Source organism: Diorhabda carinulata, chromosome 2, assembly GCF_026250575.1.
Source record: "Diorhabda carinulata isolate Delta chromosome 2, icDioCari1.1, whole genome shotgun sequence".
NCBI lineage: Eukaryota > Metazoa > Arthropoda > Insecta > Coleoptera > Chrysomelidae > Diorhabda > Diorhabda carinulata.
Window position 1 is genome coordinate 15053306 of NC_079461.1, and position 24926 is coordinate 15078231.

Sequence of the window (24926 nt, forward strand, 5' to 3'; positions counted from 1 at the left end):
TTTTTCAATCATGAAAGCATTGACTCATTTACAATAGGTTTTTGTTTCCTAGAATGTTCTGTCCTAACAGGTTACATCAATGGTGCTATATTTTCCAGGTCAAGAAAAGTTTTTCCATAATATACGAGAAGTTTGGCACTGAAGAGAGATCGAGAAGGGCGGGTACTGAATCTAAAAATAATGTTACTCTTGTTGATAAAAGCAATAATAAACCAGACGAATGTAATGGCTAGAATGTGGAGACAACTTTATCTATCTCAGGTCCCCCATATTCTGATATTCATGTTCGCATAATTATACCCCAAGATTTAACTACTTGGAGGAAGGCATATGAAATAGCTGAACTAGAGTTATTGAAAAAGCCTATTTTACTGATCCTTCTGAAATTATTTTGGGTTACTTTGTGGCATTGGTAGACAGCGATGTCCAATTTCTGCGTTACTATGAAAGAGGTAAATAACAATGTTGAATGTTGGAGACTATATATCGATGATCAAGCAGGAGAAGAAGACATATCCAATAATGGACAAGAACTGTTTTCAGAACATAGATTAACTAGTGTGATCAAGTTCTGTGTCTATTTTGTTCTTCAAGATATCAATTTGAGGGATTAAAGCCATCATCAGTTTTCACAATTAAAAATTATTTACAATATTATAGGGGCTCCAGAATACTGTGCTATATCATTTTCTTGAATAAAACACCACATATTTCATTGCATATTACGAATCAACTTAACTTTCCTATTACAATAATATAGGGTTGTGAATTTTCATGAAAATGGTAATAAGTTCAGTACCCAATACAATGCAAGAGAAAATCAATAATGAAGATCTGTTGCGACCAAGCATTCGAATAGTAGTGAATATTTTGAAAAATTATTTGCTCCGTTAATATTGGATGAATCTGAATAAAAATACCCACACATTACTTTTTTGGTTGTTTCAAATGGATCTCCTTTTATTTTATGTAAGTATCGAAAAGTACTACTAATATTATTAGTTCTTGAGATATTTTGATTTTTCTGTATAAAGCAACGATTATATAGCTATATCTAATCATTTAACAATTAATTGTGACTTGGCTAAGAAGAAACTGTATATTACAGATAAATTACAGAGAAAAAAACATAAAACTATCCTTTTTACTACAGTATACGTATACATCTTGATGATTAGGACAATAGGGGTTCGAAATGACCTCCAAAGACAACATATGTTCACGCTTTAAAGCGATAATTGAAAGAATCACTAACATTTCTTATAGAAAAATTTCGAGATTCATTTCGTATTCACTCCATCATATCATCCCTTGTTGAAGATATTTTATACACTTCTTCCTAAATGTGGCTCCAGAAAAATAGGATCATTTTACTGATATCTGGTGACATTGGCGGCCAATGTACTAGACCATTTCTTACTATCCATCTTCCAGGAATTTGTTCATTCAGTTCACCATTAATTTATTGATTGACGTGAGTAGGCTCATCAACATGCAAAAACCACAATCCTTTGATGTGTACGAAGTGGGAATTCTTCGAATGAAAGAGGTAATCGGTTTACTAAAAAATCTAAATATATCTCAGCATTTATATGTTTTTCAAAAAAATATGGTTCTACTATAAATTCACCAACAATACCTTTCCACACATTCAAAGACCATCTAGTTCAACTGTTTGTCACTATGCGATGTGGATTGGTTGATGAATGGTGGTGAAAGTTTGCCTGTGTTGATAAATTTCTTAAAAAGATCACCTACAAAATGCTGCGCTTTTTTCAAAATCAACTTCAATGAGAGTGCATTTTGTTTTTATCAAGGATTTTTTGTACACTGTAGTATATAGCTCGGTTCGTGGTCGCTGGAAATACTTGCACTTGTGTGTGTGTTTTCAGCCAGCAAAATATTAATTCCATTTCCGTCTGTTACAGAAGTTCTCCATCGTTGCTGCTTCTCATAATTAACTGAACTCGTGCGATTGATTCACTCCATTAATGTTTCCAAGCTTGCTTTTGTCGGTTGCCTTCTTTCAGAAAAACATTCATGGTAAACTTTTGCTCCTAGTAATGTCTTTTTATTGCATTCTACCAATATCCAGATAATATCAATCATTTCATCACTAGTGATATTCATTTTTGCCCTAGTTCAAATAACAAATATATCATGGCAAACTCATAATTAATTGTTAAATGATTCGATATAGGTACATAATCATTATTTTGCACAGAAAAGTCAATATCTGAAGAACTGATAATTACAGGTATAGGGAAAGCTTGATAAAATAAATATGTTTTTCATACTAACTGAAATATAGGGTGATCCATCTAAGAAAACTGCACAAAAGTTTCTCTTACATTTACATGGTATTGAACTTAATTAAATATTAATTATAACTTTTCAAATACAGCACATGATGAGGAATTCGAGCTAATTCCAAAAATATGTGGTGTTTCATTAAAAAAAATGTTACTTTGATATGACACAGCAATCTGGAGCACTATGTAAGACTGGAAATAATTCTAAACTGTGAAAACTAAGTATAACCCCTGAAATTTTCAAACTGAAATATGAAAGGACAAAGACAGCACTGAACTTTATCACACTAATCAATCGCCCTGTATGTACAATGTGCCATTGTGTAATGACTGTTTCACCCTATTCCATACGTTGATTTATGTGAAATTTTCAAAACGGTCTTGGTTCAATTGATTCATGTGTTCAATTTTCGGACTGATGATAGATATTGTCCGACCATGGTCTGATTGATAAATAAAATTAAAAAATTGGAAATATTCCAATATCTTTGAAAAGCAGTCTACTAAGGGTGCACAAAACAGAAAATCATACTTGACGAGTATGAAAATTGATGAGTGATGAGACTTTTTTCCAGTCTTTGTGGGTTTTTTGGTCTTAACAATTGCTCTAGTAGTGGATTTTGCTGGGTTTCTACCGTCTTGTCATGTTTGATGATCCTTTCTTCTTCTTTTACAGTAATCTAGGTCTCTTCTGATATAAAATTATAATAATTATACATCAAGTGCCTTGTACTAATTGTTAGGCTGTCTACACAGGGCAGACCTCTCAATATTTAGAAAACAAACTAAAAGATAAAAAAACGTTGCGTTAACGAGCCATGAAATATAAAAAAAACATAAATTCAATTATAAAGATTCAAAAATTCTTTGAGCGGAATCTAATACACAAAAAAAGAGAATTTTTAGAAATGGTTCACATTCATAAGAACTAAAAAGCTATAAATGATAAAAAAGACCTAAATAATTTAAGTGAATATATAGCTCAATTTTGTAAATTCTAATAAAACTACAAATAATTTGATTGATTAAGTACTGCCACATATTTGAGATGTGATTATTCTTATTAGAAAAAATTTCTATTTTGATTTTATTCTTACTTCGATGTTCATGACGTAGGTGGTCTATTGATTGATATAAATACACAAATTGTCAGTGTCAATCTCATATTGTGATAGAGACTCAAGGAAAAGTCGAAATATCAATTTTTATCTTTCTTTCAAAAATTATTCAAAAAACTAATTTTAAAAAAGAAGAGACCTAAAATCAAGAATATTAATAAGCAACAATATATCAAAAGGTCTAAGAAATAAGAAATTAAAAAAATTTATTTATTCTCTTTTCGTTTCGTTGTTTGTTTTTCCTAAGTGAATTCACAATATCGCGGCGGCACAATTTTGATTTTAACTCTGAAGTAATTCAACACATCAAATTCTTTTTTTAAAGTTCTAAAATTTACTCATAATATCCTAATATTCTATTTTGATTCATTTAGCTTACTTTAGTCGCTAAGCTGGAATTTCTGGAACTTTTAGTGATATTCATACTGAACACATTTTTTACATTACCACTACACCAACACTTTCTCTCTTACTCTTACTATCTTCAGAGACTGATGGTTAGGTATATATACCAATCTATTCCAAATTTACTATTTAGGGAACACTCCGCTACTTTCAGGTATATCCCGGCTGATTCTATTTATTGTATCCAACATAAGATGGCCGGTCTCCATTTCCTGGTACATCGTTTATTTCACTTTTCTCTTACCATCGAGAGGTACAATAAGAAAAAGACCTGTATTGAGGATGTAGCTGTACTCAACGGTTAAGATGAAAGAAATGTAAATATGTTAAGGATTGGAAGGAGTATTTAACAGAGCAGATTTTAGATTGGTTTATAAATCTATAAATACATTATAACAATTGTTGGGCAATCGTAAAGATGAAATATCAAATTTGGAAAAAAATGGTATATACGAAATTAGCTGTTGTGATTTTGGCGGGAAGTATATTGGGAAGACTAAGAGATCTGTTTTGTCTGGTTTAAAGAGCACATGGCTCATTTAAATTATGGACGCATCGAAAAATCGAGTATTGCTGATCATACTGCCAGGCATTATCAGGACATTAGTATTAATAATGTAAAATTGTTAAAAAATGTATCCAATAATGAATGGTTGGTTGTATTTGAAAGCACTGAATGTGCTAAATGTCAGAGTAGTCCACTCCTCCAAGGAGGTTTTCTCGCTGGAATTAATTTTTGCCGAAGAAGGTTTATTGGTAGGGAAATTCAGTATAAAACAGGTCAATCGAGCCATATTAGGTTTTAGTTTACCTCCAATCTATGAAGACGATAACTTGGTTATCGAAACACACGTCAGATAGTGTATTTGTGAGTATTGGTGTAGTGGTGGTGTAAACAGTGTGCGTAGTCCGCTAATCGCAATAATTAATTGAAATAAGTATCACAATTTCTACGTGAAATTAGATATTCTTTGCACAAATACATACTTCTGAACTTAATTGAGCTTTTTACATTTTACACATTTGAGGTTTTGAAGTATGATCACACAAAAAGATGAATTTTCGTGCTTTATTATCCTGTTTAGTCTTTTGCTATTGAAATTGTGCGAATGAACATTTTCAACTAAACTATAAGTATACACCTTTGGTTATTTTACTTAAAAGGGCCGATCGTTTCATTACAATCATCACACATTTAACATTCTATCCTCAGATTTTTTGTGGATATCATCGAAATACCAAAACAACTAACTGTGTTTCCACGGATACGCTCAATTAATTTTCCGACTTCGTTACCATTCAAGAAGTAACTGAATACTGGTTCCATCAGTAAAGTAAAGCCGTTTTGAATTATGTTCCTTCTGTTCAATCTGACGCAGCCATGTATCATAATTTATAACTTTTGCAACTAAGTTGGGCTTTTCTTGTGTTCTAATTTCAGACGATGTTGAGTTCATCCAGATTCCAAGAAAATTCGTTATTAAGAAAATGTTATTCAAACAAAAATGAATATATAATTAGAAGATACTTTACAAAATTTATCTGTGAATTTTTACAATAAAGCAGAACAATATTTTTCAAGAAACTTTAGCAAAAATACGAAAATGCAACCTAAAACACTTCAATCAAATATTCCTTTCCCTCGACATAAAGAGTATTTTATTATTAATATTCTAGAATGATTCGAGCCTATTGTTTATTAAGTTAAAACACAAACGTATTTGGAACGTCTTAATGAAGCACTCGTTGCAATTAGTCACATATGCAAAGCAACTTTGAAAAGTTTTGAAAGCTAGTTCTTTATGAACCGAAGCGTTTTGAAGGAATACTCATAGATGATTTGACAGAATATATTTGAAAAATCTGAATTTTACTTTCAAATCGGCGTCGCTTGATTTTTAAATATTTTTTATCAGTTAAATTTAGAAAGTATTGATGCTCATAGGCTTGTAAGAAATATTTACTCACTACTTCATTGTAAGTACATAATTTCTCACCAATATAATTTCAATAATCCAAGTCTTGAATAACTAATAGAGTTTAACGGAAATTTAGGATTCGAATCAAAAAAATTTCTTGGTTTGTTGGTTAAATTATTAAAGAATATGTAATATTATAGAATTTAAAAATCATCTTTAAATGCAAACTGTATTGCTTCCAGACGAAAGAATAATATTTCAGTAGAAAGTAACTAGAATGAGAAATTGAATTTTAACGCATTTTAAAGTACTTTGACACGCTCAAACGTTTATCAAGTTTAATCAACATATAGTAGAGAACTTTAAAACAATAAACTTCAATATTTTTAGAATATTTGTAATGGAGATCTGAGTCTCAACAATGGAGAATATTTCGTTTTTGAGTTAAATATTTTTTGTGCATTTCCAGTCAATCTATGAACAACTCTTAGTAAAACCCGTTGTGTGAAAATCATCTCTACTCACCATATCTACTATCTGTCAACAAGGGCGCTTGACTATCATTACTTCTGTACCTCGTGGATTGTAATAATTCTTTTTTCCTCGGTAACGTACAAAATATTTCGTTTATATCCGACGCACTTCCACTATCACTTGCAGCTCTAGATGCACTATACTGTTTCATTTCAAACGATTTACTTTTTGGCGAACTTTCTATTAAGTCTGGAAAATGTTTTTCCGCACCTTCTGTTACCCGAGACAGTTCTTTTGTGGAATAAACGGAAGATGCAGTCGGTGAAAAGTATCTTCTTATCGTCGATGATGGTGTTGAGTAGATTGGGAAGCTGGTTGGTGTTGAAGTAGGTGTCGGATACTGATTATATGTACCACATGTCGAAGTGCAGTTTTTGTTGATATTGTCTCTAGGAGAAAATCAATATAAGATTATTTGTTCAAACACAAAAATTAGTATCTATAAATAAGGACGAAAAAAAAAACACTCGAGTCCTTAAAAATATACTTTACAGACCCATGTTTTGCAAGAAGCTGAGGATGATTGATATTTCTCTTCACAGGCACATCAAAATCATCATCAAAATTTAAAGATTTATCTATATCGTCCTGTACTCGGAGCTAAATGAATCTAATTGAGATTATGAAATTTGCCATAATTGGAGAAAAAAATTAATGGCTTTTATTGGAAAATTCTCAGCGCATTTTTTACAAAAAAACTCGCTAAAAATTATTAGCGTTCTGTCCGTCCGCCCGTCTGTCTGTAGCAGGGATACCTCCTCACAGGAAGCATGTAGCGAATTTGAGTTTTTTGCATTTAATTTCTATATAGTTGTATGTAGTCAATCGACATAATACACTAATAAACATTAAATGACAATAGACGTTAATTGGCTTCAATGGACGTCAAGACAAAATCATTAAATAAATAGAAATGTTGATATTGTTCTTGTTTCATTTTTCATGGAAACTTCGTTTCATAAATCAAGATTTTCGTTATAATTTACTGATTGCTAACGGTAAAAGGGCGCTATGTTTCATGCGTCGAGACTGCGACGATTTTGTCACTTTTCATATTCTGGATGTGTAATAAGCATTCAGAATTGATTATTTTCACTTGTATGAAAATATTGTACTGCTTTACTAAGTTTTTAAGGAGTTTGGGTATTTCGATAATGAAAATTGACTATTGAAGAGTGTTCTTCAGTTATCGGATTACTTGAAGTGTATCTTAGTGTTACTTCAAAGATGCTTGATCAGTTCCAGGAAATTGAAACTGTTTCTGACGGACAGGGAACTGATAGACTCAAAGTAACAACAACAAATAGCCGATGATCGTTACTCGTGTCTTATATCTCTTAGAAATTCTCGTAATAACTGTAGAATTCTGGGAAAATACTTCTAATGCTAGGAAGTTTCTGTATCGATCTCACCAATAAGGAAATCGTACGGAAATATATGTACTGATTTGATTGGATAGAAACCTGAAATTACAGGTATATAGGAATTAAAGGGTGGTCAATATACTGCCACAATATTTATAACGCTTTAGAGACCCAGTTAATTTTCATTAATGCTAATGCGGAATCATATTAAGCTCAGGTAGTTTTAGAATAAATAAAAATTAATAATTTTTCCACATCTACCGCTTCCACCCAGATACTCAGATATGTATCCCCATTGTTTGAAAACATCCCAAGAAGATGTATTGCATAGATAAGTGCAAATGAATGAATTTAATCAATAGCACTAAGCTATGTACAACTATTTAGTAATATCCGAGGAGGGGGATAAAACTCTGTATCAGATATTTCTTAAATATGAAGGTTTTTTTTTATCTTCATAAAATAATGAAATTACCAACGTATCGATCGAATTTCGCTTCTTTTCAAAATATTTCTGAACAGACATGAATTGTATCACATCCCGCAATAAATATAAAAAAACATATAAAGATTATCTATATTCAATTGTCAAAATTTAAATGTTGGTTAATGAGAAATAAGTAATTATCAATTCAGATTATCCATAGTTGAATTGAAATTAATAACAATAAGTTTGTTCCAACCTGCTAGTCGGGACCGTCCTTGGAACGGTTATCAGAATCGTTTATGGATATTTCCTGCGCAATTTCCTCCTATGCACGGAAACGGTTCCCAAACGATACCTAAGTCTGTTGGAACAGAAAATAAAAACGTTCGTGAAATGGTTACTATCTGATTGGAACACGTAATCTCTATTGCGCAGAATCGTCACTGTACCAAGGAAGGTTTTTTGATGGGTTTGAACGAATCTTTTTGCTCAAATGACTTAGTTTTTTTACCAGTAATTGATTTTTTATTTCTATATGAATGAACTATTTCAAAAATATCTCTTTTTATCAAGTTTTCCTTTACTTTTCTTGTGTCTATGTAACGTAATAAATTCGATACTAGCCATATTAAAAATTATAAATCCAAATTTTACACACTTCTCAAAGACTCTTGATAGTAGAATTAAAGTACCTTGAGATAAGGTAGATGATTTGACACTTCGCCTGGATACACAAACTATTTGGGTAAATTTTACAACCGAAAATATCAAGTCTGCCTTTAACTCAACCTTCCTAGATTGTTTTTTCTTCATATTTTAAAAAATCAATCATGACCAAGTTTTCCTCATTCTCTTATACCAAAAGTAGATGACATAAGACAAAAATCATCATCGAGTTATACTGGAAAAAGTACAATGAGATATATGACAATGGTTATGAATATTTGATTAACATCTTAATGTAACGCTTAAATTGATAAAAATGTGAACAAAAGTTGTCACTATATTATTAAAAGGAGTTTGGTGGTTTATAAAATTTTTGTTTATCTTGTCTTTCCCCAATGGAGCATGAGTTTAAAAATCTTCAGAATCAAGTTGATTTGTCTTTTTTACACTATTGCTGATTTAGTTAATAGTATATTATGCAACAAGTAAGAAAAGTTCAACTTTTTGATTAGTAAAACCAAAATAATACTAAAGTGTCCTCTTAACTGTTGAATAATATTATTTAAAATTGTAATTGATTTTGAAATTTTTATAATTTTGTATGGTTAAACCCGGAACGTCATTTCTTTTTATTAAATTTTCTGTTATGTTCATTTTAAATGTTGAGGGTTGATGGGGTATATTTCCTATCTCCATTTCTGTAAGGGATTCGAGTAGTTTTTTTCAATGGAGTTGACAATTCTATTAGCAACGTAAATTTTATTTTAAGTATACTCTTCGACTTATTCTCCTGCCACGGTACTGGATTGCCATCCTCCATTGCGCTTTAAGGTTAATATGTCCCCTTCTGCATTTACTAAAATTTTTAATTTAAAAATAATGCAATTGTCTTAGCCATACTACCGATTTGGTAAGCCTAGCCCTCTAGTACATTTTGCGTGTTGGTAATTTAAAAAAAAAAACGTTTGTCTGGCAAATCAATCGATGGAAAAGAGGCATATTTTTTATATACCTCATAAAATTCTCCCGTTACAGTGAACGAACTTTCTTGTTTTCATGATAATCTAATTTCAAAAGTGAAGCTGAATTTAAATCCTCTAAATTATCGATTCCTAACTCTCACAACTCCTCTCTATGACATGCCCCTCACGCTAATAGATTTTTAATGATTATTTGAATCATTATTAGTAGATATTCCTTGTCTGGAGCTTCGTTTAAAAATCTATGCTATTGGTCTGCTGTCAACATGTTTGATTTTTTTGGGGACGTAATTGTAGGACTTTCTTTTTGAAAATAAACGTATTTTCTGATACGTGGATATATCAATGTTATTTTTTATACTGATAGTACTTCGCAATAATGAATATTGTGACCAAAGTGTAGACGCCTTTAAAGTTTTCGACAACTATTCAAAGTATACCAAAAGTACAGTTTCCGATGAAGATTTTTTTTTGTATTTTTTCTCCATTCCCTAAATTTCTCGTATGTTACTTTTGCTGCTATTTTCGATATCTCTGGCGGAGTATTATCAAAAACGTCACTACTGTCAGTATCCATATTATTTATTATAAATTGTTATAACTATGTCTTACTAAAATAATATTCAATGGAAATTGCAATTTTTCTCAAACTAGAATGAAAACTATCTTAAGAATTTCTATAATCTGACATTTGTGTCAAATATTTGAAGTTGATAATAGACAACTAAGTTTTCGTCGATATTTATTGATTCTCCATATAAATATTTCTCACAGTATAAGCAATATGTGGTTTTGAAATTAAGTTAGCTATGAGAAATACGTCACTTTTCATAGCAGTTGTAGAAAAAAATTTTTGATACATAGTGGAATAATTTTACTAAATAAACCCAAAATAAAAAATATACGAGTGAATTATAGAAAATGAATGTATGTACTCTCAACAATAAATATCATATATATACAGAGTTATAATAAAGTAATGCACAAAATTTATAAGAGGTACAACGTTATTGTTTGAAAAAAAAAATTCAAAACCACGTTGCACAAGAAAAACCTGAGAGAATTTATAGAAAGAAATAATTTGATTTTCAATTCATGAAAGAAAACTACACAATAAAGAAAATTGATACTTTTATCCATCGTTGTTTCAATGAAACAACTGGCTCCTTCAACCCAAAGACAAAGGATAGAAATTCTAATGACTATGAAGCATGTACTTTATTTAACGAAATACATTTTCAGAGACCTCCAATTGCTAGAAGTACAGTAAGTAGAATTGTTGCAAAATTTAATTTCATTCACTAAATTCATTGATTCAATTCATTTATTCATCTATTGGTTCTTATTTCTTGAGGGATAGTTTGGACATATTCTTATAGCAGTGCTTCCGGACCTATTTGCTGCATTTCTGGATGCAACTTATGAGTTGGAATTTCTAGAACCGTTGGTGATACTCATAGTGAGCAAACTGTTCACACGACCACAATACCAACACTCACACTTACACAGTCTGACGCGCGCTTCGATAACCAAGTTATCGTCTTCAGAGATTGAAGGTGATCTAAAACCTAATAACTTGACTATCACGAAGAGGCAATTGCTTACAGCCCACTTGTTCTATCGAAAAAGGCGTCAGACAGTGTAATTGTAAATGTTGTAAGGCAGTTAATCGATAGTGTCCGTCGACAATGAAAGAGATTAGGGCAACAAGGCTACAAGGCACATTTTTCAAAAATTTGAATTACGCACTAAATACATTCATTTGTGATTACACTATATACTTGAATTTATAAATCGTGTACAAGTGCATTCGTCAAAAGAAAAGTACATTTTGATAACACTGAAAACGGTGAACTAGTAGGACTTTGACTCCGACAACAGTGAATTAGACAAGGACTACGTTGGAGTCTAGAGTAGTGAAGATTCTTTTTCAGATTTTTTTTATTGAATGCAAATCTAATTATTGCGGAATAGCAGAGTTAGTTCCATAAAACATATTATTTTGTGGAAATGAACATTTAAACATAATCAAAATAATGGATTTTGTTATTATCAGTACTTCTCATTTATACTTATAGCCTCTATTTTTTTATAAGATAATTCAGAAATCAAAGCGAGTATCGACAATAAAGGGTAATCTTACAAAAGGAGCACGTCTGACGCCAGAAAAGAATGCTTCATCTAGATGAAGCGACATGTGGGCCAGAGTTACCTATCCAAAAACGGAAAGAACGCAGAAGCTAGAGCGTTAGGTCCTGTTTGTGAATGCAAAAAGAAATGCTGGTTTCTATTACAAGAGTGCGAAGTATTCAATGCTTTCTGGAATCTTGGCGATCAGAACAAACAAAATATTCTCTTCTTTAGCAAAATGGAATCTGTGCCAAAAAAGATAACATATCCAGAGAAAACCAAAAAATCCCTGTGATTTCTTAAGATAGATGTTTTTAATTAATGGAGAATTAATGGAATCAATATCCAAGTATTCTGCAAAATTCTTGTTATGTTCTCAACCGGTTGAGTTATTAAGTACTACGAAATCAGATAATAATGGATTATATAATAAGATTCCAAAAGTACACGAAAGTACACCAGTCTTTATAGTCTAATAAACAATCCAAACGAAATATATTTGTATCATTATTTCTGAATTCCGAGCTTATAAAAGGACTATTGCATTGAATGATTAAAGGAAGGCATACAACCAGCGAAGGAAAATAAATACAGAAATAATTTCTGTGCCGAATTTGATATTCTAAATATTCAGTAAACTCTACCTGTTCCTAATCATACTGGACATGCTTTCTGGGTATATTCATTTACCATCAGGCACTGATTTTGCAGAGGTTGAAGAATACAAGACTAGTATACCGCAGATGCAAAATCGATGAGAGTGAAAACTCCCCAAATAACTGTTATTAAAGAGAATGACATTTGATGACAATTTGTAACAAACGGTACAAGCCCATAATTTACAAAAAATTAAGCTGTTATTGTTTTATACAGATACATGAAATACAAAGAAAATATACACTTACGACAGGCACTAATTTTAATTGAAACTTTGGAAGTTTGATATGGTAACACTATTTACTCGTACATGACATATAGCTTTATGGACCCAAGCTCAATGACTACCGATTTATATTGTTTCTATTTATCTATCATTTACTTTTTACATTGATAGAAATTGATTTTCATCAAGGTGCTCATAATTTAATTCAATAAAGTAGCGACAAAAACTCTTGTCTCTTTAAACACTATACGGTATTAGTCGGAGGTAGGAAATTTTCTAAATTCCACTGAAGCGGATATCTCCCTATTGAAATAACTTCTAACAAAATCCTAGCAACCCACCTAACAACCCGTAGACAAAACAAAACCGAATATCAACTTTATAATACTCCTGATCTCCTAGTCTGTTTTTGTTGGTCAAATTGCTCCAACTCACCCTAAGGTCACTAAATTAGTTGTCGTATATTGTTGGTTTTGGATCTAATTGCGATGTTTTTGTTGCAAGTTTGATCGCCGGAGGGAGCTACTACAATTTATTGACCATGTTGGTGCCGACAATAAAAATTTCGTCGGTGTAAAATGCGTTTTTTAGGAATGAATATTAACTTTTTTTTCTAATGAGTAATACGTGAAAAATATAAACAGGGAATCCATATTTGTTCATGTTTTATTTCGTTAGATGTGGTTTCTTTATATACAAATATTCCTACTACCATTGTGAAAAATATATTTATAAAAAATGGGACAAAATAAGTATATTTACAGAAATATATCAAATCGAATTTATAAAAGCTTCAAAAGTCACAATTACAATGAAGTACTTAAAATATAACAATGAAATATACAAACAAATTGATGGTATAGTCTATTTCAGAAAGGTATAGAGTAATAAAATGGGGAATTCCGTCCAGTTCAACTCAATTTCGGTGTAGGCCATAGATGTAGGTCTTGAAATAGTATTGTTTGTGATATTTAAATTTCAAGTAAAAGTATGTTTTCTGGCCTGAAGTGTCAATATCGAAATATTGTGTAGGGATTACTTAGGTAGTAGATTATACAGTTACGTTTTGCGTTTAACAGGTACTGTTTAACCTTCTATTAGTGCCTCCGCCTAATACCAACCCTATTTAGGAATCGGCTTAAACATGCGCCGTAAGGGCAATTGTGCCATACCCAAAATTTTTAGACCTTTATAAGTATATTTGTTTAGTTTAATGGATCAGTATTTGCTGTTAAGCCTTAAATAGTGTTCACAGTTTTATAAGATTGGTAATAAAATGGCGACATTTACACCAACGAGAAGATGTTCCAATAATTCTGCACTATCAGTGAATGGAAAACTTATTATTTTAAATGTACACCATTGCATAAAATACGGTTACCCGAAATTTACTGTACAAGAAACTGTCGACCGATGTTCCCGAATGACTGGAGTTGGAAAGTCCACCGTTTTAAAATTATTTTGGGGGGAGAAAGATAGCAGGCCAAGTGGAACCTCCCAAGAAAAGTCCAGGCAGACCAGACAAGTCCTTGATGAAGTCACCAAAAGTGTAATTCGAAGAAAAGTTCACTCTTTTTTTTTTGAAGAAATACCCACCCTAGATAAGATTTTAATGGAGCTTGGCCAGGATAACAGTATTCCGTTGATAACTAAAAAACTTTTATGGACCACTTTGAGAAATATGGATTTGGCCTGGGAAAAGCATAACCGTAAAGCACTTTTATTGGAAACCGATGGAATTGCTTTTATCTTGATGAGACGTGGATTAATGTAGGTTATACAGCACCAAAAATGTGGCAGGACAAAAATATAAACAGTGCTCACCAAGCTTTCATGGAAGGCCTGTCAACGGATATTAAGGTGCCTTCAGGTAAAAGGAAAAGACTAATAATCGTCCATATTGAAAGCAAAGAGGGATTTTTAAAAGAAGGATTGCTAACCTTTCAGTCGATCCATACGGGAGATTACCACGAGGTAAGGATGGATTCGGATGTTTTTGAAGACTATTTTGGTGAAATGATAAAATATCTTCCGGCTGATTCAGTAGTAGTTATGATAACGCAAGTTATTATTCTCGACGCATAGAGAAGTGTCCAACTTCATCTTGGAGAAAACGAGAAATTATTGACTGGTTAATCACAAAAAGTATTGAATTTGAAGATAATTTAATAAAAAAGAACTATTAGCTGTAGCAAATTTACACAAACATCGTTTTATGAAATACGCCGTGGAAGATATAGCAGAAAAACATAGTGTAACTGTGCTGCGCACACCGCCATATCACTGAGAACTAAATCCTATAGAACTTATATGAGCGCAAGTGAAAGGATTTGTAGCAAGACACAACACGACATTCAAAATGAATGACGTTAAGCTACTGTTTGATCAAGCCATTAAGGAGGTGACACCAGAGAACTGGCGAAAATCAGTCCAGCATGTCATTAAAGAAGAGGAGTAAATGTGGGATCTTGACTACTTGATCGATCGGAGGGGCGACCTCATAAGACGAAGAATATTATGATTTTTATAATTTAATTTCTGTATAATGTATTTTTTGTATAAGGTTCAATAAAAAATAAGTGTACCTAATATTATGTACATAATGACTAATTTTCATTCCGTTAAAATAAAATTCTTTCCTTTTTACGAGTATCCTACCTGCACGCCTTTGGCACACTATTTTCAGTGTTTGTTTGTTGTTGTTTGTACTACCTGCACTTGATAAAAAGAAATAATTTTACAATGAAATTAATGCCAAACTATGAAAGTGGCTGTGGTCCCTTAGCATACCTAATGAGGTTTTATTACTCTTATTCTTTCTGAAATAAACTATAATTCTATAGGAGCTTCCATTTCAAGTATTATAGCAGAATTAGTAATCGAAGATCTCGAGGAAACTTGATTTAAATATTCCATCATTTTTCCGATATGTAGATCATTGCATTACTGCCGTACCAGAGAATCAATTCTTATCATAAAAAACTTCTCACAATCGAGGTCGAGCAAAATAATAGGATTATTTTTCTTGATGTCACATTATATAAAATTAACAGTAACATAAGAACAGAATGGTATACAAAACCAACTTGGTCCTCAACTTTGTCACAAAAAAGATCAATGATAATGAGTTTGGCTGATAGATCTATCCAACTATCTGATCCTGAATTGCTTAGCTATTCGAAAAGCAAAAACTGCATTGAAAAAAAAATAATTATCCGGAAAAAATGATGAATAACATATTCAAGAGAAGGATAAACAGATACTACAATCAATATTATTTCAATAAATGTGATATTATCATGAATGACATAATACATTATCCAAATATTTCACTAAATTGAAATCTAAAACACCAAAAAACAAAAGAAGTAATATTATATATCAAGTGCCTTGTAGTAATTGCGACGCTGTCTACATAGGGCAGACATCTCATTATTTAGAAAATACACCAAGAGGTCATCAATATGATAAAACATAGAACTGCATTAACCAACCATGAAATGTCAAAAACATATAAATTCAATTATAAAGATTCAAAAATTCTTGAACAGAATCTAATACACGAAAAAGAAATTTTTTAGAAATAGTTCACATTCATAAGAACGAAAAAGCTATGAATGATAAAAAAGACCTAAATAATTTTAGTAAAATTTATAGCTCTATTTTGTGAATTCTAATAAAACTATAAATGAATTAATTGACTACAGCTATATGTTTGAGATTAAAGCACTAGGAGGAAATTAATTTTTCTTATTAGAACAAAATTCTAGTTTGATTCTACTCTTATTTTGATATTCATGATGAAGGTGATCTATTGATTTGCGATTTTGTACTTTTACACTCTAATTGGGTTCTACCTATCTGATATCCTCCAACACTGCATGCAACATTTTTTGGTCACCCTCTTCCTCTTGTACCTCTTTCAGCTTCTTTGGGGGAAGGTACAAGCTTTGCAAAATTTATTTCCTAGCATCTTTCTAGTATGCCCTACCGATCTATATTTAGTTGATAAGTATTTGAGCAAATCCATGATTTCTTCGCTAGTGCTACTTCTTGAAAGTCCTTCATTTGTTTTTTCATAGTCCAACAATTTCATTCGATAGTTACCTTTCTCTTATGATCGGTTTTGTATAATCAGTTATTTAACAACTTTAATTCTTTTGGCTATGTTTTCATTTTTCGAGAACGTTCTCCATTTTTATTTGACACTGCTGCTGCTGGGTGTTAAGCATATCTTCTGTCCTTTTTCACTTTAATATCCATGTATCCCTTTTTACCAACCACCTTCTGTCTTAGTACCAGTTACTTTGTTTTCTCTGGGTTTATTTTTAGGCCATAACCTATTGCAGCCTCATCTAGCTTGCAGAATGCTCTCTTTACTTCTTAGTTCCGTTCATTGAAACCAAATCGTATGCATAATTGGTTTATGCTGATAAATAAGCTAATTAGTATCTTCATATCTATAAACTTTTTTATATATTGATTTTCTTAAGAATAAAACACCTTCACCTCAAACTCGGTAGTCGTATTGTAGATTGAAAACTCTGCATGTATATATAACAAACAATATTAGAATCTTATAAAAACATGAAAACTGGGGATTGACAGGATTTGTGCTTTTTCAGACGCATGAAAAAGGTGGTACACGTAACAGCTTCACATTCAGAAGAGTCTCAAAGTAATACAGCTGCTAGACCAGCGAATGGTGGAAAGACTCAATGTTACCAAGAAAGAATATTACTGAGAAAACACCAGTGTTTCCAACTCGTATATTTCCATTTTCTATTGTGTTAATCAGTACATTTTATGAGAATTTTCCCATTCAGTTGATTCAAAAGTCCACAATAATCCTCAGCGTCTTGTCAGTCTAGAGGCTATACACTAAAAATTAGATTTCTGTAGTCTCAAATTCCAACAACAGTTATACCTTCTTTCTAAAACGCTCCAATTGCTCCAAATGCAGTATTTGTTCTGTCTAGAGGCCAAATGTTCATGCAATATTGAATGTATACGAGTGGAATCGATGCGCAAGTATACAATAATCTCGGCCAGTGCTGTTGGTTCAATATACGTTTAAAGTCATAGAAACAACAGGTTTTGAGCACGTTCACCATCAAAAATGTCGAAAACTCTCGTATAAAAATCAACTGAACACCACACGTGTTCATGAAGTCGTAGTATCAAAGAAAACCAAAACGACGAACCTAATAGTTATTTCTCCCAGAACTCATCAGATCAGTTATTATGTATACCTTCTGAATTTCGATGCATTTTTATTAAAAAGTGAGCAAACGTAATCTGGTCAAATTTGTTCCATCGAAGTATTGAACTTAACATAATATCCCAGAAGAAACTTTTTATAGAAAAACGAAATAGATTATCTAAAATTACTCCAATCTATACCAAAGAAGATAGAATATACTAGTCTCTATTTAAAGATAAATACAAGTAACGCAGTATGGCCAGTCAGGCCACAATAAGGCCTCAAAGGTAGTCGAGTGAAGCCGAGCAACAGTCAAACTTAGTTCAATCTCGTCGAAAAGCCGCATAGTCTAACCGCATCTCAGTTATAGCAGAAGCTCTACTTTTGTGTACCTCTTAACAATTAGACCACTCTCGTCTTATCAATCAAGATCATGATCAATCACTGCTTTATACGGGACGAATATAATACAGAATGCGTATCCTTTAATATAAATATATTAGATAAAACAGTCGATAATTTTGCTTGGAAATATGTTTCTAATATTTATGCTAGGAAGCGGAAAAATAAAATATTGTCATCATTTATTGGTAGATGGAACTCTATTAGAAAGAGTCAAAAAAAATATGTCAGGTCAAATAAGCTCAAAAAATGTGAGTACAGCATGATTCTACAGAAAATACAGCATTCAAAAAATGTGTATACTATCTTGTAGGACACATTGAAGCGCAAGCAACCTTCAATGAAATTTCTCGAAAATAGTTAATTTCAGGATAAAAGCATAACCAAAAGTTTTTATGAATAATCGCCCCATTTACGATTTATACTATAAAGCAAACCGTTTTACTAGAAAATTGAAAAAACCTATTTCCACGACCTTTGAACTCATATAATAATTCGGATTTTCTCATTTTTATGATAATGTATTCACAAAGACTCCTTCAAAAATTAGATTCTTGGAAGTTTATATGAATAAATGTTTATGTTTACCGGATAGATATATCTATCCGTTAAACATAAACATTACGCCTGCATAGGTATACCTATGCACGCGTATACCTAAATGATAAATTTTGTTACAATTAGAAAACGTATAGTTAAACCCTTGAAAAAAATAGCATTAATCACGAAAAAAAAATATGAAAAAACAATACGAGAATATTGCTACGATTTTATGTCCTATATTATCAAAACCAAAAAATACAAGTGGAAATATAACATATGCTTAGCAATGATATTATGGATGAAAATATGATAAGTCATTTCTGGACCAATGTTGTAGTATATAAAGTTCTGAAGCTGATGCTCAACTACAACAATAGGTCTTCTCATTTGAGAAACTTGAAGCAATAATTACGTAGTTGGGAAGAATGAGCGAAGAAAAGTCAGAACCAAATAAGACCCAAATTTCATCAAATTGCGTTGTACAAAAATGTGAAAAGTTACACAAGACGTGAATAATATTTCGCACTTCCTTTAAAATGTACTCAGATGCTACAATTTTCATATAAACAAATTGTTTTCCTTCACTCTATCCACCTGAACAAATGAATGGTACTAATAAGACCCAAAAAATTGTCTTACAATCATCTTCTTGTTGTTCTCATTTTTAAAATCAGGATTATGTGATAGGAAAATTGCAATGAATTTTCTGTATTCTTATATCCTTTTAAAAAAAAGTATGCTGACTACCTATATATTATCTGAACCATCTAATTCAGACAAAGCTGCTTCCAATATATCTGAGATAAAGTATATATTACCTCATTCTAATTTCAATTTAATATTTATGTCTTCTATCAACGTACGTCAATATTAACAGATAATTTTTGTCTCCAACTGGAATACAATCTATCGATTACAAAGAATACATTGACAAGTAGAGACGGTTCTCCTGAAAATTGAATCATATAGTCTTATTTTGACGCAATTAAGTGATACGAGGCTACTATAGTGATGAAATCTGTTCTTACAAACATCAGTTGTGCCATTATGTGCATTTTGTGGATTTATATCTTTGATATATTTGATTTGCGTAGCTGTACACTCATTTTCTTGAAAATATGTTACTCGTGTATTTTGCTGGATTGAAAATAACCTGGAATAAAAATAATAAAGTTCAAGTTCTCCTCACTATGTGCTTCCTACTCGGTACTATGAAGTACGCTGAGTGTTCACCATAATATTCATCTGGAAAAATGTATTGAGTTACAAGCCTTCCTAAAACGCCTGTCTGAACTGAATGAATTTTTTAGAGATACAACATCATCCTGTTCAAAGTATATCATTTGTATTTTATACAGGTTATATCAATAATATTTCATGAGGATATAAAAGATTACAACGGAGCTCTTATAGTCAATATACCTGTCACAAAAATAAAACATCTAGATCATTCACCATAATGTCAGGTGAATTCCATGGATATTGGTAAAATATCTAAGCAACCACCCCATGTCACAACAAACTCGATGTTTCTAAAAAACAAGAATGGTAGGAGTACCATAGAAAAAGTTGACTCTATTAAGGTGGTTGCTAGGTGCAATCAAAGTGGTTTCTGAAATGAAAGATCCTCACTCTGGGCGTCAAACATTTGATAACAACAAGGACGAAATATTGTGGAGGCAATTAAACAATAAACTGAATCACATAAAGTGCTGCCAATACAACTACTACAAATCCTACTTATAGTATGACGGGTGAAGAAAATCCACATCTAAATTCTTGTAGTCGTATTACTATTGATATGATTATCATAATGAGAAAAATATGATTTTTCATTATATTGTTCTTTTCTTGATAGTTGTAAATAAAGGATAGTATTTCATTTGCGAGTTATCACTCGTTCGGATCAGTTATAGAAACAGCTATCAGCACTCGACCATTGAATATTATATTATTTTTTATAGATTCAATGTAGGTAGACTAGGTAGATACTGATTTCGACTTAGTGTACCATAAAACATCATATTTGTCCACTTTCTTACTAAGTAAATCAGTAATTTTCTATTGAGGGAATAGCCCTACAAAAAAATATATTTTTCTACAAAATAAGGAGATTTTTCTGACAGAAGAAGAAAATACCAAATAACACGGCTAAAGGAAAACTAAACATTGAAAGGAAGCAATAAAAAACACCATATTCAAATTTTCCAATGTAAAAAATCGAAACAAACAAACCTTCGGAGCCAGATGACTTCAAATAATGTTATAAAAATGATTATTCGTGAAAAACCTCTCGATGGTTTAGGTCTGAGCGAAAGCAAATGAAACTTTCGGAAGAAACAATGGTATAAACAAGGAGTGAATACTCTGGTTCAGGAGTAACTGAAATATACGGTATAGCCAAAAGCATATATAAAACAAAGGAATAAGATTCATCTTTGAAATTGTGTATTTCTTATACAGTGTACAATAAGGTGTATATGGAGGAAACACAAAATATTAAAATACACACACACACACACAATTGGCGAGCTCCATTCAAAACCTTTTTTGGGAAACTATGAGCGATTATCCCCGAGAAGAGTGACAACAATGAGAATGAAGAATGAATCAAAAAATTAGAGATTTCGAAATAACCGTATTAATTATAAAACAGACTAAAATAGATTGCAAACACATAATGAAGCAATGAGTTGTTGATATACACAGGACTAAAACTATTGGTTGAAGTTAATATGACATCAATAACGGAATAAGTCTTCAATGACTTTCGAAGAGTATGGGTTTACCATTTCCAAAAAAATGTACAATGAACTATAAAGCTATAAGATCATAACAAAAATAATATAGATAGAATCCTTTAAATATATTTTGAAATGGAAGCGGTGATACATACTGCTTCTTAATGAATATTTAACAAATGTTATTAAATATTAACTGGCAATGTTACTAACCAACCGGCATGTTAAATATTTGACAAACTAACTCCATGCAATGTAAAAGAAATCCTTGAATGATGTGTATCGAAAACGTGATAATAATAAAAATGTATTCAAACTTTATTTAATCCAAATCTGACAGGAAATGAAAATCTCAACTAAAATCCGAAAACTATACTCCTTCAGCAAACAACTCTTCAATATGATAGAATCATCCTATGCGAAGCTAGATTTTTCAATATGCAAGTATTAATCAAATCTGTGTTGGTGCCATATTACCATTGGCCAAAGAAACAAAAGCTGATAACAGCGAAACAACAAATGTTCTTGGAGTAACCGAGATAAAAGTACTCATAGTTAAAAACATCTCACTATACAGTTTGCGAGACAAAAAAGGACACAGACATAAGGCAATATGAAGAATGGTTAGGTTAGCTTTTTAGATATATCTCCAAAAAGGTTGGTAGGATCATGCATAATGTCTATATGCCTGTGATATCAAGAAAAAGATATGTGGCCGCACCGAAAAATCAAACGCATACCTTAAAAAGATTCAAGCATGAGTAAGGGTCAAAAAAAAAGAAGGTCGCTCTTATTAGAATTAAGACTAGGAATCTGCAATATTTTGACAATGTAATAAAAAGGAACCAATACGTTCTTTCAAAGAAAATTCTCCAAGATAAAGTACATGAAGCGGAAGTCAAATTTCTCTGCCAAATAAATTGAGAACGTGGTTCAATCTACAAATTACTCAGCTGCTGATGAAGTTCAAGAAGTAAATATGCTAATAATAAAATTTATTCAAAGTATGATAGATGATGATAGATAATGGATATATAAATAGATAGATAGATAGATAGATAGATAATGATAGATAATAGAGTAAAAAAATTTATTTGAACTGAATGAAATGAAACATACCTAGTCTCCTGAATAGTCCTCCTCGGTATATGCAAATCATCCGGATCCAACAAATCTTCCGGTGAATTCCAACCTTGCTCCACACTACTACCTTCTTTAACTATCAACGGACTGATTTTTTTAATACCACCAATTGGTCCGTCAACGTTAGTATCTTCTTCATCTTCCACTTCTTGATCAGTGTCACCACCAGGAATTACTCGATACTCACCGTTACGGCGATCAGTAACCACAGCTATCTCTTCATTTACATTAACACCACCATTAACCTTGATTCCCTTGTGATTCATCTCTATCTTCTCATAATTGTCTTCACGTCGACACTCACGAGTCCTCCATTTAACGGTTTGTTTCTTCTTTATAGTATATATACACACAGATATAGCACACGAAATGAATACGAATACAATGCCAGTTACAACACTAGCTATTAGGAGTTTATGGGAGAGACCTGTCTCTGGAGGTTTCTTTGATACTGCTAATGTAACGCTGGCTTCGGCTTTACCCGCTTTATTCTCCGCTAGGCAAATATAAGTCCCTGCATCTTGAAGATCTGCACTGAAGATGGTCAACTCGCTCGAACTGTTATTCAGTTGGACGATGTAGAGTTTTTTACCACCTGGAAAAACTTTTTTTATGTTGATTTGACAAGGATATTGAGAGGAGATCTATTTAAAAATAAAATTGATTACCTGTATTAGCAGTCCCAGATAAGTTCGCTATTACCTTGTTCTTCATTAACCAACGAACGTTCGGCTCAGGAATACCAGCTATACTACATGTCATTGTAATATTTTTGCCTTCCACTCCATGAGCACTGCTGCTGTATGCAAATATTTCTGGTACACATGCGTATTCATCCAAATCCAGTTTGTCCCAAGATTTCATATACAAACGCTTAGGACTATGACAAACCGGTGGAACGCCAAAAGGAACATTTTGTCGCATCATCCAAACTCTAAGGGGCCTTAGAGTGCATGTACAGTTCCATGGGTTCCCTTCTAGCTCAAGACCATGAAGACTTTGTAAACTTGTGAAAGATTCAGACGTCACATCTACTAATTTATTGTTATCTAATTTTAACCATTCCAATGACTTTCCTAGACCTGCGAAGGCTCTTGGTTCTATTAAACTAAGTTTACATTCAGATATTTCTAACCTTATCAATTGAGGAATATGTAAAAATGCATCATTAAATATCTTTTGTATCGGGTTTCCATTAATTTTCAATTCTCTCAATTCAGTAATCGAATCAAATGTGTGTGAAGGAACATTGGTTAATAAGTTGTAACTCAAATCAAGTTCTACCAAATTAATCAAATGTTTGAACGCGTATCTTTCTAAAGTTTTCAATCGACATTTTGCCAAAAATATTTTTTGTAAATTGACAAGACCTGCTTTATTGAACTCTTCATGTTTGATACTCGTCAGATTGTTTCCTGTAAGATCCAAGATCTGTGTACCGGCTTCTAGTTGTAGGGGAACGTATGAAAGATTTGCGTTCCAGCATAATACGGACTCCTTTCCACTTTTCCATTTGCACTCGCATAATCGTGGACAACCCGCTTTCGAGAGATGTATAATGTAGTAACAAAATATTATTACTAGCTTTAAGCTTGTTGGCATGATGGCTGTTTTTTTAACTGTTCTTATTGTCATCGTTTTCTTCATCTTCAGTCTCCATTGTGAATTTATACTGTGGCGTTGAGGTGGTCTTGTTGCGTTATTGTGGTCTTAATCTGAAACAATGATATGTGGTAAGTGGTAAAAGTAATTTTTCTAATTATTGAGTATTGCATTTAGAGTATAGCTATTAATTTTCTATACATTAATTGATATTTGTGAATTCAAGTTCCTTCTCCTTATCCTTTGAGATATCAATTTGAAAATTTTAGAATAATAGCCATTATTAGTCTTCACATTTTTTAATTACTTATAAACTTACAGGTTATTCCATAATGCTGTGTCATATCATAGCTGAAGTAAAACACCCTATATTTTATTGCATCTTTGGATTCAGTTTGACTTCCCCCTTACAATAATACAGGGCGATGATATGCTCTGATGATATGAGTGTTTAGAAAGTTATACCCAATTATACATAAAAATCGTAACAAGTTCAATATTCTGTACAATATAAGGATGAAATGTGTTGCTGCCATTTATTTATTTCAGTAATA

At 32.0% G+C, this 24926-nt stretch overlaps 1 protein-coding gene across 4 annotated transcripts in view; it reads right to left on the reverse strand.

The window, feature by feature from the left end:
• The window catches only part of LOC130890698 (uncharacterized), a 46555-nt gene extending 22076 nt beyond the window's left edge, over positions 1 to 24479 (reverse strand). For 2 of the 4 annotated variants that reach the window (XR_009058776.1, XM_057794926.1), the window contains exons 1-3: positions 23439 to 24461; positions 22747 to 23374; positions 6280 to 6677 (exon numbers count right to left, since the gene is read on the reverse strand). Coding sequence is in view for 2 of the 4 variants with exons in the window: in XM_057794926.1 (XP_057650909.1) it covers positions 6280 to 6677; positions 22747 to 23374; positions 23439 to 24417 (2005 nt within the window). In the remaining 2 variants the exon portion in view is untranslated. Of the gene's footprint in view, positions 1 to 6279; positions 6678 to 22746; positions 23375 to 23438 lie in introns of all 4 variants that reach the window. The other 2 variants (XR_009058777.1, XM_057794927.1) reach the window with 2 other exon arrangements.
• Between the last annotated feature and the right edge of the window lie 447 nt (positions 24480 to 24926).